The 13,068-nt window shown below is 40.0% G+C and overlaps 1 protein-coding gene across 1 annotated transcript in view; it reads left to right on the top strand.

Moving 5' to 3' along the window:
• The window catches only part of LOC141001168 (anoctamin-1-like), an 88,460-nt gene that overhangs the window by 67,702 nt on the left and 7,690 nt on the right, over positions 1–13,068 (top strand). Inside the window, exons 14-21 of the mRNA XM_073472156.1 lie at positions 2,801–2,869; positions 2,982–3,183; positions 5,244–5,355; positions 5,528–5,585; positions 7,774–7,874; positions 10,205–10,347; positions 11,238–11,390; positions 12,028–12,080. Of these exons, the coding sequence (XP_073328257.1) occupies positions 2,801–2,869; positions 2,982–3,183; positions 5,244–5,355; positions 5,528–5,585; positions 7,774–7,874; positions 10,205–10,347; positions 11,238–11,390; positions 12,028–12,080 (891 nt within the window). The remainder of the gene's footprint in view (positions 1–2,800; positions 2,870–2,981; positions 3,184–5,243; positions 5,356–5,527; positions 5,586–7,773; positions 7,875–10,204; positions 10,348–11,237; positions 11,391–12,027; positions 12,081–13,068) is intronic.

Raw genomic sequence — 13,068 nt, forward strand, 5'->3', positions numbered from 1 at the left:
TCGGATAGGACAGTGGTTCCCAACCTGGGGTCCACGCCCCCCACAGGGGGGCGCCAGAGATCGCAGGGGGTGCGCACAACTTTGTCTGTTCTGAGGTTGTGAGGTTACAAAAATTATATTTGTGCACATTAAAGTTATAAAATCCCAATAACACACCCAACTGGATAATCAAAACTCTGTATAATCCAAATTGAAACATATTTTTGGTCCACATTTAAATTAATTTAAGCTATTTATTACCAACACCCTTGACCTCTGACCTCTGAATTCGCGTAAGGCTTACGCGTAAGGCTTACGCTGTAATCAACCTTATCGTCTCCCGGTCAGTTGGGCTAGGCTAGACCTGGGTAATTCATCCCCGATTGTTTTGGCAGTCATGTCTGAGAAACGTAAAAGTACCGATGGTTCATCTGTATCAAAGAAGAAAACAAGGCAATATATCGAGAATTACCTTGATTTTGGTTTTATTGAAGGACAGGACAGTTTTCGGCCAGAATGCGTCATTTGTGGTGAGAAGCTAGCTAATGATAGCATGAAGCCAAGCAAACTGAAATGACACCAGGAGACCAAACACCACCAGACTATTGGTGAAAGTCGAGAATATTTTGAGAGGAAGAAGCAATTGGCACTATCAAGAAGAGCCACGGACATTAGAAAAGCTTTTGAAAGAGCAGGTAGTGATTTATAAAGAGCCACGGAGGCGGAGGCTGTGTGGACCGCAGGATGTTGATAAAGTGAAAACTGTCCCACTCTCAGACAACACTGTGAAAGACAGAAATCAAGGAAAAATCAAGGAATTCTTGCAAGATCATAATCGACCACTGTGTGAACAGCTGACTGATGCGTTTTGGATCAAAACGGCATACCTGGCGGACACGTTCACACTCTACAATGAGACGAACAAGCGGATGTAGGGGCCTGAATCCAGTGTTATCCAGTGCAAAGACGCCCTGGACGCTTTTGTGCGCAAACTGGATTACAGACTTGAAAAAATGTCGAACGGGGAATTACAGCATTTTCCACTGCTGCTGAAGCAGTCTGCTGGCACTGTGCGTGCGTCTTTACGCACCGAGTTTACCCGGCACCTGAACCTGCTCGGTGAGGAGATTAAGAGCCGCTTCGCTGACATCGGTGAGTACTTAGCAAAGGAAGCGTGGGTGCTGGACCCCTACATTTCCACCCTCAAGGACGTGGAATACCTCGGCTGTGAAGATGAGCTTTGTGACCTTCAAGATGATTCTGTGTCAAAAGAATATTTTCAGGAGAACGGATACAAAAAGTTTTGGATTGTCAAAGGACAAACTGTTGCTCCCAGACTGGCCAAACACGCAGTAACCAGGGTTATTCTCCCATTCAGCACTACATACTTGTCTGAGACAGCATTCAGTGCCCTTGTGACAATAAAAACAAAAGCCAGAAACAGACTTGATGTCCACCAGGACTTTAGACTGGCTGTCACAACCATCACACCTGATATTGCATCCCTGGTCAAAGGTATGCAAGCCCAAGGTGGCCATTAGTTTGTGAATGAATAAACTGGCACAGAGTAAAAAACATGAGGAATAGCTTGTTTATTGTTATTGTTGTTATTGATGTTAGTTGTTATTGTAATTATTACACATAAACGTGTACAGCTGTGTCCAAACCTGTGTTGACATGATGTGCATGTGAATATCAACAGACTTCCCCTGTTTAAGTTAATTGTCTGAAGGAGATCTGTGACAGAGCTGTATATAGGCCTAGGTGCTGATACATCTCTGAAAGTCTATCTTTATTCCTTATGTAAGAAGGTGTGTGTGTGTGTGTGTGTGTGTGTGTGTGTGTGTGTGTGTGTCCACTCTGTTCAGTTGTTAAAGGAAAACTGTTAAAGTTTAATGTTTAGCTCTCATAGAAAGAGACAGTTAAATGTCCTTGCAGTTATTATTTCTGTATTTCTTATTAACAGTAGGAAAGATACTGTACAGATACTGATATATCTTAACAATGAATCATTATCTTTCTGTTGTAATGAGGTAGGCCTATTCTGTTCTCTGGTAGGCCTATTCAAAAATTAAACTGTGTGTGTGTAGTTGTGTGTGTTTGTGTGTGATACACCTGATGACACAAAAAGGAAGAAATGTATCTATATACATTGTAAAACAAAGAGAATAAGAGCAAAAACCTACAACTGTTGTTTATTTTTGCAAATAAACGCTTGTAATTAATCACTTTATTCTTTTAGAGTATGCGAGTTGGGGTTGGGGGGGCCTGGCTTGTCTTGGACACAGGCAAGGGGGGCTTCAAGGAAAAAAGGTTGGGAACCACTAGGATAGGGGAAGTGCAGTTTGTCCTGGTAGCCCTGAACTGTCCTCACGTGGTCTGGTCCTTTGACCTCCCACCACTGATATGTGGGACGCCATAGGAGCTCCAGGTCTAGAAGGATCTACTTTTACAGGCACAAAGGGGCTCTGTTTCGTCCCATTCCCCAGGGCCTTTGGCTTTGGGCCTGGCCCTTAAAAGGACCGGCCTCCTAGAAATGGACCTACAGGGGGCATGAGCCCCATCTACAAGGACAGTATACTCATACCATAAGTAAAATCAGAGCATTCACGCACACCTGTGCCTTATTTACCTGTGCATGCCATTACACTTGCTGTGTCTTGAATAATTATCCATGTCATTTGTCAGGTGGGGACATTATATATGTAGCTGGGTGGAGAGATAGTCTCTTCACTCAGAGAACCATGGTTACAATGTAACCCACAGTTCCTTGTAGTATGTTTAAATCATGAACCTTTTTTCATAATATTTTTATTTTCAGATAGAAAAGCTCTCATGTCGTGACCGCCTACCTGCCTACATGACGAACATTGTCATGATGCTGTTAATGGTAAGAAGAACCTGATTCTCAGTACATACTGTACATCACTGATGATTTACTGAAAGGTTGTTGAGTTATTGTCACATTTTCCTCACAGTCTGTGTAATCTTTACATTGTCAGATTGGTGTTACGTTTGCCATTGTGTTTGGTGTGATCCTCTACCGGATCTCCACCAAAGCTGCTCTTCATATGAGCTCCAATCCAATCACACGGAATCATGTACAACTAACGGTCAAAACTACTGCAGCAATCATCAACCTGGTGGTCATCCTCATACTGGACGAGGTGTATGGAGCTGTGGCACGATGGCTCACTGTGCTAGGTACGTTAGGTTAGGTGTACAACTGGCTCAGGCAGTCAAATAGGTCAGTAGGTCATATGTCTATGATAATAATGAACAATCCACAAAAATTTTAATTACTGGGTCACTCTTACTTTTGTGTGTGCAGGCACCTTTAGTTTTGTATTGTTTTTGTCAAATGTACCTGCAATAATATTGGGATATGCATATACATATTGCTATGGCTGTGCCTTGTGAATAATAAAATATATACACTGTGCAGAAATCAAAAAGGGAACAGCATCCACGAACTGAAAGTGTCCAACAAGGTATTATTCACTGAATGCTGTCCAAGCCAAGCAAGGTTCCTTTTGAAGTTTTGTTCATGGTTTTATAGATCCATAAGTTGATCACTGTGCTGAAGCAAGGTTTTTATTAGATAGATAGATAGATAGATAGATAGATAGATAGATAGATAGATACACACATACACACAGTTGTTTCACACAGTTTTCATAAGCAGCTACAGACTCTGTTGCACAGTAAAGTGAATTTCTATTTTCTGCAAATAGGCGCCCAACACAGTTTCTGAATGCAACACGACTCTGGTAGATACAAATCCTAGGTTACTGTAACAATCAGGTGTAATGTAAAGTTATATTGTAATGTAAAGAACACTTGGCATGTCATAACAATGGTATGTCTTAAAAACGTATGTTTTGAAGTAAATTGCCTCACTGGAGGCAGTTTATCAGATTACATGCAGCTTCCTCAAGAGCAACCAAAAGCTTTATTCAACCTTTTTCACAAACGCAGTAGTACTAGCCGAGACCTGTAAACACACTTTTGTCAGGCCTGGACTAGAAAGAGGACTCAGATGCAGAGGTTTCGCAGATCAAGCAGGCTTTTATTCTGTAAATTCACTTTTCAGCTCTTAAGACAGAGTGATAACAAAAAAGGCTATCAGCTCTAGACTATCTGAGAATACTAGGAACAGGAAAAAATAAAATTCAAAACACAACAGAAAATCACTCCAAGGGGAGGAAACAAAAAGGCTGAAAACTGATCTACTCTGACGAGGAAAATTAACTATGAAAATTTAATAACAAAAAGCGCTCCAAACGGAGGGAGGTACAAAGGCTATAAAATTAGGCTACACTATTTCTGAAAAAACTATGAAAACAAAACCACTCCAACAGAGGGAAAAAAAAGGTTATAAAACAAGGCTAGCTTAAACACTACTCTGACAAAAATTACAACACAAAATCACTCTACCTAAGAGGAGACAAGGAAAAAAGAATACCAACTTAGACGCTGTGGACAAGGACGAGCCAAGAACTGTGACCATGGGGCTGGAGGCACACGAACAAACGAGATACTCTGGCACAGGACAAAGGGAGACGCGGACTATAAGACACATGAGGGTAATGGGGAACAGGTGGAAACAATCAGGGATCAGGGGAGAAGTCAGACCGGTGACACAAGAGGAAGGGCAAGTGGCCTGAAACGAGAGGAGAGTTACTTTTCAAAATAAAACATGAAATTCACAAGACAAAAAAATCCCAAGACGAGACACCCCTCACCGCGGTGTGACAACTTTAATGTGAAAAACTGGTTACCTCTAAGGTCGATGCAATCACGGAGTTGACTTTTTTCCCTGAATTTAATTACACTTTGGGTAGGAGAAAATGGGTTGGAGAAATTTCCATTGAATTATTTGTGTTTTCCTAAATAATGTTTTCTGACTCAGGTACATCCCTAGTTGGCGGTGTTGTCTTGTTTTACCCTTTGAATACTTGTAGGTGTTGATTGTGCTCACACAGTGGTGTGTTATGTAATGTATGTTGTCCATTTCATATGTTCCTTGTCCCTAACTTGAAATGTTGAACTGTTGTTAATTTTTTTTTAAAAAGAGCCAGTTTACAGCCAGACTCATCTAATCTGGATGACAGATAGAATAACTAAGATGAACTTGCTCTGTGAGGGAGGCGGCGGCGTATGAATTGTTTCTATAAATAAGGATATGTTAAGAAGGAAAAGTTTTGCCTGTTTGTCATTGCAAATGCCAAAATAATCAAGGTTATTGTCTGTGTTCATTTTAGAGGTTCCTAAAACAGACAAGAGTTTTGAGGAACGACTCATCTTCAAGACTTTTATTCTCAAGTTTGTCAATGCTTTCAGCCCCATCATCTACATTGCTTTCTTCAGGGGAAGGTTAGTAACTTGTTTTGCTTCCAGTCACTTGGTTTCCCTGTCATGTTTTCTTTCATTATGATATATTTAACCAATCTTAAATATTTTTAATAAACAGCAATAACGATAAATGTTTGAAGATAAAGAACACTTTATGTCTGCTCATAACCCTTTCATTCATTTTTCCCTCCAGACTTGTAGGCAGACCAGGCAACTACCTGTATGTGTTTGAATCCTACAGAATGGAAGAGGTAAAGTTTACACTTTTATAAATTATTTGAGAAAAATATTTTATAACCACACACTGGCATTACAGTTAAGGTGCTTTTCATATGCTCATAACAAAAATAAACATCCTTGTGCTCCACTGTGTTGACATGTACATTCCTCATTCGTACCCGATGTACAGATGGTTAGCAACTGAAATAAACAAAGTTTTTCTATTTTACAGTTTATATTATTATCATGTACAGCTTGTGTAAATGTTTCTTAAAACATAAACATATTGGTGTGAAAAATAAACGTCTTTAATAATAATAATGTCCTTTTGATATGCATTTTTGAGTTTGTGTGTACTCAGGGTTCACAGTGTTACTGGTGCCAGGAAAAAGCCACAGCCCTGCAGACATTAACAAAAGCTTTCACCTTCTCCCATCTCCCTTCTCCCAATTTGACAGTTTTAGACAAAATGTTAAAAGTTAAAACATTAAAAAGTTCATGTGAAATGAATAGAGATTAAACATACTTACTATACTATACTATACTATATTGAACAGTGGAATTAATAAATACCAAATTCTGTGATTTATTTTATTCTTTTGCAGAATTTGGTTGGAGGTTAGTCAGTAATGTCTGTGGGTAGGTGAAGCCCTGCTGAATTTGGACCTATAATACCGCCTTATTTCCTGAGGTGTGGTATTTTAAAACATATGATCCTGCTGCCAGTGATCAAAATTAAAAACATCAAAAACAGTTCCGGTGAGGTGAGATCAGTTTACCAACCTCAGCCTGGATCAAAGTACTAGCTTTGTGACTGGATACCATACATTTTACGGGTGAAACAGGGAACTTTTAGAAGTAGGCTAAGGTAATAACCATGGGGTCACCCATCTATCCAGCTGTTGAAAAGATCGCACTGCTCCAGCATCAACACCAGCTTTATCCAACACAACAGTAGCCTAAAATTAACTCATACATCAAGTTAATAGCCCTTTTCACACAGAGTCGCCACATTATCGCCGCAGCGGCGGTTCGCCAATTCTCCGCCGTTGTTTGTTCACACAGAGCCAAGCAGCTCCAGCGTAAAGACGCACCAGTGTGTAATTCACACAGCAAGCCGGCGCTGAGGATGCAAAAAAGGCGTGACGGTACACGTCATGATGATGACGTCTGTATGTTTTTTTCAACGTGTTTCCCCCGGTGTCCTCCTGTTAATCTCAACATGTACCGCTGACTGTTTATGATCATATGATGCTGTTATAATGTGTTGTGATTGAGATCTTGACCCACCAAACATCCTGGAAAGTGACAAATTTACGTTAATCGCTCTAAATTACATAATTACATAATCACCATCAGTAAATGGGACGCTGTCTGACTCTTTCACTCGCGGGGCGGGAGGCTGTTTTCTGGGGAAAGGTTACTGAAGTCTCGGTGAAGGGCCGACCGTTGTGGTGATTTTTTTCACCGCGACAAACACTTAGTGAGTTCAAGTTTTTTGCCGGGGACAGATGCTGTTTTTCGGGCAGAAATGTGATGAAGAGTCGGTCGGACAGACAGACACTTCTCCGTGTAGCCTATAACTGCGGTATATTTTCCTCATATAAGTTGCCAAAGACACTACCAGTTACAACGTTACTGTTGTTTGGTCCTGTAACGTTGCTTTGTGGGTCATTTTCTCTTTATTTTGTTGAGTGAAGGATCTGTTTAGTTATCAGACAGTGAACAACATCAGATCGACACGCTCCCCGCTCCGCGCCACCGGCTTATCCATTCACACAGGTTCGGTTCGCCAATGCTGCGCCTCTGATACTACCTCCTGAGGCGCATCAGAGGCGCAGTGAAATTTCACCCCTCGCCGCATCTGAGACTTTCACACAGAGGAGGATGCAGAGAATTGGCGCAGGATCCCCGCACTCAATGGGCAGTGTGAATGGGGCTAATGTGTGAACAGGAAGAGGATTGGAAGCTGCTTTTTTTTTTTTTTTTTTTTTCTGACACCTGTGATCAAAGATCTGAGACTTGTAAAGAAAGTGCTTTTTTCTGGTTGTTGTAGCACCCATTACGTGCTTAAGTCTCTGCACTTAACTAAGTCGTGTTAATAATAATTCATACTGATCAACAGTCCTTTAAACCCTTACATAAATATTGTCATATGTTGTAATTTATCTTGAGGTCTACTTGTTATAACGTCTTGTTGCTGTGGTGGACTGTTTTCAGTGTGCTCATGGAGGCTGTCTGATGGAGCTGTGTATCCAGCTGAGTATCACCATGTTGGGAAAGCAGCTAATTCAGAACAACCTTTTTGAGATTGGAATACCGTAAGTATGCGTCACTTAAAATTGATCAATCATCATTACAACTCGCATTGTCATGAAGTACACAAGGCCTGGACATGAAATAAATGATCTCAAGTCACTGCTCTGTGGAATAGCATTATCTTTTTGAAAACATGATACATAAGCATTGTATTTCAAGGAATGGAAGTTCTCCTAAGTATGGAATGTTTGTCCAGAGGTAAATGGCCGTCCACACCAAAAACAATTACTAACTTTAAATATATCATTTTAAAATATTCACAACTATAAAAACAAGATGGTGAAGAATTTCTTTGGGATCACTTTCAGAGCAATTTGATGATGATAGAAACACTGCAAGCCAAACAAAATCCATAACCAAAATGAAATGTACAGGGCCATAAATAAGCTTCATTGGTAACATGTCTCTACAAAATAGCAGTGCTTATAATATTGGTCTCTAACTGTAGCCTTGATTACATAAGCTAATTAATTTAGGAAACACGTTATAGATGGCCAACTCTAAATACTCAGTCTTGGTTAGTTATACAATTTGTAAAATGCTTATATAACATATATTAGGGCTGAAAAATACACATAAAAAACATAGGCATATTGCCAAATTGTTTTTAGCATGGATAGGGTCTCTGGGTCTTAACTGGTGTGATCACCAGATGACTGATGTTGAACAGTATGAATAAAACTGTTCTGTAAGGTGACAAGGTTAATTTAATTAGCATTTTGTAACACATGGTGTACAACGAAATGCAAGTTGTAGTTCCTTTATGCAACCAATCAATCAATCAATCAACCAATCGATCAACCAATCGATCAATCAATCAACTAATCGATCAATATTTAACAGATACATAACAGCTTTACTAATTTAGATATCAGTATTAATAATACTAAAAGTATTATAGTTATTATAATAATAATACTGTAGATGGTACCAGTGATGTTCTGGGCGGTTTTAATCATCCCCTGTGGAGCCTTCCTTTCCTGGGCCGTGATGAACCATGCCAGTCTGTGATGTTTCCAGTCAGGATGCTTTCTGTTGCTCCTCTGTAAAAGTTGGGTGGTGATGTATGATGACCAAGATAGGTTCTCAGTGATGTAACTTCAAGAAACCTATAACTGTTCACCTACTCAGGGGTGTGTCTTTGCCTCTTTTTTTCTAAAATCAACAATCAGCTCCTTGGTTTTGCTGAAGTTGAGCAGTAGATTGCTCTCTGTGCACCACTCTGAAAGATTGGTGATTTCCTCCCGATGTGAACTCTCATCATTGTTCATAATGTAGCCGATGCACACAGCCCTGGGGGGCTCAAGTGTTGAGCACTAACATAGAGGAGGTGTGACTGTCAATCCAAACTCTCTGGGGTCTGCTTGTGAGGAAGTCCAATATCCAGTTGCAGAGTGTTCAAGAGTGTCTAGTTTTTCAATCAGCTTCATGAACCTGCTGTTCTGGCCTGCTGGTCGAGAGATGCAATTGGCAGAGATTGTCTCACTGTCTGCTGTACTCATGCCAAACCCAACACTTCCTGTCCTGATGTTTAAGAGTGTATGACTGTCATGAGCACTGTGGGTTTCAGAAGAAAAGGCAAAAAAGGCAAAAAATTGCAAAGTAAAACAAGAATGTAGTGACATTTGAGGGAGCTACTGCTCTGCATGCGCTGCTGGCACCACCATGGCAATGGCATCTGGAAGAATTTATGTTATATTTATAATTTAATTACCATATTCTTCTGGGGTTTTTTGTTTCTTTGTTTTTCTGTGCAATGTACAGAAGTAACAAGTCATCAATATCCATTTCCCTAACATGCAGACACAGCTAGAGAACACAACGTGTGCTTAGTGCCACTGTTTACAGAATGCTACCGTTCATCAGTGTGGATGCTCAAATCATTATAGTTATTGTTAAAATGATTGTCCTTAGTGTGTACAGCCAATTTCAGGTGGTCTTATATGGCATAGAGATCCCCGGCCCTTTCTCTGTTCAAAGATGGTCTTGAGTCTAGTAAATCAACTGGTAAACATAAACCAGCATGTCTATTTTGAGAAACAAAGGATAAACATTTGATAAATGGTCAGATTAGGTTACCATGCCGACAATAAAAAACAATGATTATTATGACCCCCTATGCGCAAAAAGAAAAAAAGCAGACATTCCTCTCTTCAGGCATAATAATTACACTAACAGAACAATACTGAATGAATTAATAATTCAAACCTTAATGTACCTGTCCATCATTAGCATGTAAGAATGGCAACATACCAGTAGAGAAATTGTGTGCATGCTTCCCTTTTTCACATTTTATGTGTGTGTTTGTGTGGTGTGTGTGTGCATTCATCAGCAAGCTGAAGAAGCTGATTCGCTACATTCAGTCAAAGCAAGGGGCCTTTCAAGAAGAAGAGAGGCAAAAGAAGCTGCGGAGATATGAAACCGACCACTTTCTGGAACCATTTGCTGGGTTGACACCTGAATATATGGAAATGAGTCAGTACCACGCACAATAATCCTACACACACACACACACACTGCGTCGTGTCCTCAGAATCAGACAAAGACAGAGGCAAAAACACTTTAATCTTGTGTTGAGACAGATTACCTGGCCAACACCTAAAAGTGAACCAAAAACCTTGCATGTGATGAGACTGAATGTGATTCATCACATCATATTGATTTACACTGCATTATATCTACTTACTTTGGAAAGTAATGAAACAAGGTGGACCTGCTCACCATGCTCATCATGTAAATTCAGTGTGAAATACAATTAAAGAACTTTAGGGCCAGATCAGGCAGAGTACAGTACATCTTGTTTTGCAGTGACACTATCAACAGGAGAAATCATATGCTGAGACTAACAAAGTTCATAAAGTTTCCCCTAACTCAGCAACTTACAAAATGAAGCAATTTTTAAGGGAGTCTGGGGTCTTTCTCCACGGGGACAAAGAAGTAGCCTATATTGGTTACTGTTTAGTGTATTTGTAAAATTTGACATGTTTAGCATCAACAAGTGTAAATGGTGAAATCATTGTAGACAGTGTGTTCAGCTGCTAAATGTTGGCAGGTAAGACTTTAGCACTTTAGACACAGAAGCAGACAGGCTGGTACAGCCATGCTGCCACAAACTGACACTTTTTACAAGGAAACAAACAACTAAATGTTTTGATTTAATGCTGAATTCACAAGAAGCTCCAATTATTTAGAATTTGCTGAACCTGCCGCTGCGGTACCTACAGTTTACTTTTAATTTACTGTATAGGCTTTTAGTAACTTAAGTATATTTGCATCAGTCTAAGCTAGATTCAATCACAGATATCAGGCTGACAGTTAGTAATGATGACTTTCTAACATATTCCTTTGTCTTCTTGTGTGTCCAGTCATCCAGTTTGGTTTTGTTACATTGTTTGTGGCATCCTTTCCCCTGGCTCCTCTCTTTGCTCTGCTCAACAACATCATCGAAATACGACTTGATGCCAAAAAATTTGTGACTGAGTTGCGGAGACCAGTGGCAGCAAGAGCCAAAGACATTGGTGGGTTATATTCAACATGTTGTAGTTCTTAAAGTGTAACTCTCGCCAAAATGCAACCTAGGCTTTTTTTGTGAATGTACCCGAGTCAAACCTTTGTGTAAAAGCATAATTACGACGAAAAAGACACTTTTAAGATTTACCGTATTTTAGTTTTCGGGTCAAAATCGCAGTAGCCATCCTGCCAGTCGAGAAGAGTCGATTCCTGAGTGTGACGCTTTAGGAGCTTTCCACCTTTACTCTCCTCCATGTTACGTCGCACTCGGGGATTGACTCTTCTCGACTGGCAGGACGGCTACTGCTACATGTGTAGAGACCCCGGTGATACTACGAGCAAAGTTTCATGTTGTGTCGAGTCTTCTTAGTGTTTTAATGCTACCATAAAGTTGCCCATAGCACACAATTGAAAATGATTTTGACCCGAAAATGAAACTACGGTAAATCTTAAAAGTGGCTTCTTCGTCGCAATTATGCTTTTATGGGAAGGTTTGACTCAGGCACATTCACAAAAAAAGCCTAGGTTGCATTTTGGCGAGAGTTACACTTTAAGCCATAAAATGCATGAAAGTACCCCATAGTAAAGAAATACAGTTAGATCTTGTCAAAATGTTGCTGCTGATACATATTTTTGTATCTACAGGTATATGGTACAACATACTAAGAGGGGTAGCAAAAGTGGCCGTCATCATTAATGTAAGTAAAAGATGAATGTATTAATTTGTATGTATTGTGCAGTTTGTAGGTATTCTTTTCAACTCTGTTCTCCATCATATTGGATTTGAAACAATGCAATAATCAAGGAGTAGATAGTGCAGAATTTGATTTGAGGGCATTTACATTCACATCTTTGTGCAAACTGTAAACATACCCCCTAAGAAGGTATGTAGAACAAGGGACATACCAGTAAAAAGAATGAATTAATGATTTGCAAAAAGGATATCCAGACAAACAAAGTCAATGAACAAATTAAATAAAAGAGGGAAAAAAAGTACACACTTAACATGAACCAAAGAGCATGATACACTGCCCAAAACAAAGAATTATGGGGGAAAAAAAACCTGAAACCAAAAGAGGAAAAATTCTACATTCTACAAAATCCTGTCTTGTATTTGTCATATATAACTATGAATAAATCTTCACATGAACTGAAAACTGACATCAAGGAGGCAAAGCAGAGATATCAGCAGAGACTGACCAACAAAATGACAGATACGTGGTAGGCCATCCAGAATATCACAGGCTACCAAAGCAGGCATGCCACCATCAGGTGTGTGGCCATGTGGCCGGACAAACTTAATACATTTTACGCTCACTTTGATCTTCTCAACAAAGAGTCAGCTATAAAGTCTTCTCCACCAGCGCCTTCAGAGGACCGGCCACTGTCAGTAACCACAGTGAGAAAAATCCTGCTGAGTGTGAATATAAATAAGGCTGTTGGTCCAGATAATATACCTGGCTGTGTACTAAAAGCATGTGCCAATCCGCTAGTAGATGTTATTACCGACATACCATTGTCACAGGAGAGTGTTCCCACCTGCTTTAAGACAGCCACCATCATACCTACACCCATGGTTTGAATTATGGGGGAGCTCGGCTCCTCTGAAAGCCTATTTCGAGACATTTAGGAGAAGCTCTAAAACACTGCCCACTTATGTATCACTTGTTACATTTTCTGTACATT

This window comes from Pagrus major, chromosome 8, assembly GCF_040436345.1.
Source record: "Pagrus major chromosome 8, Pma_NU_1.0".
NCBI classification, from domain to species: Eukaryota; Metazoa; Chordata; class Actinopteri; order Spariformes; family Sparidae; genus Pagrus; species Pagrus major.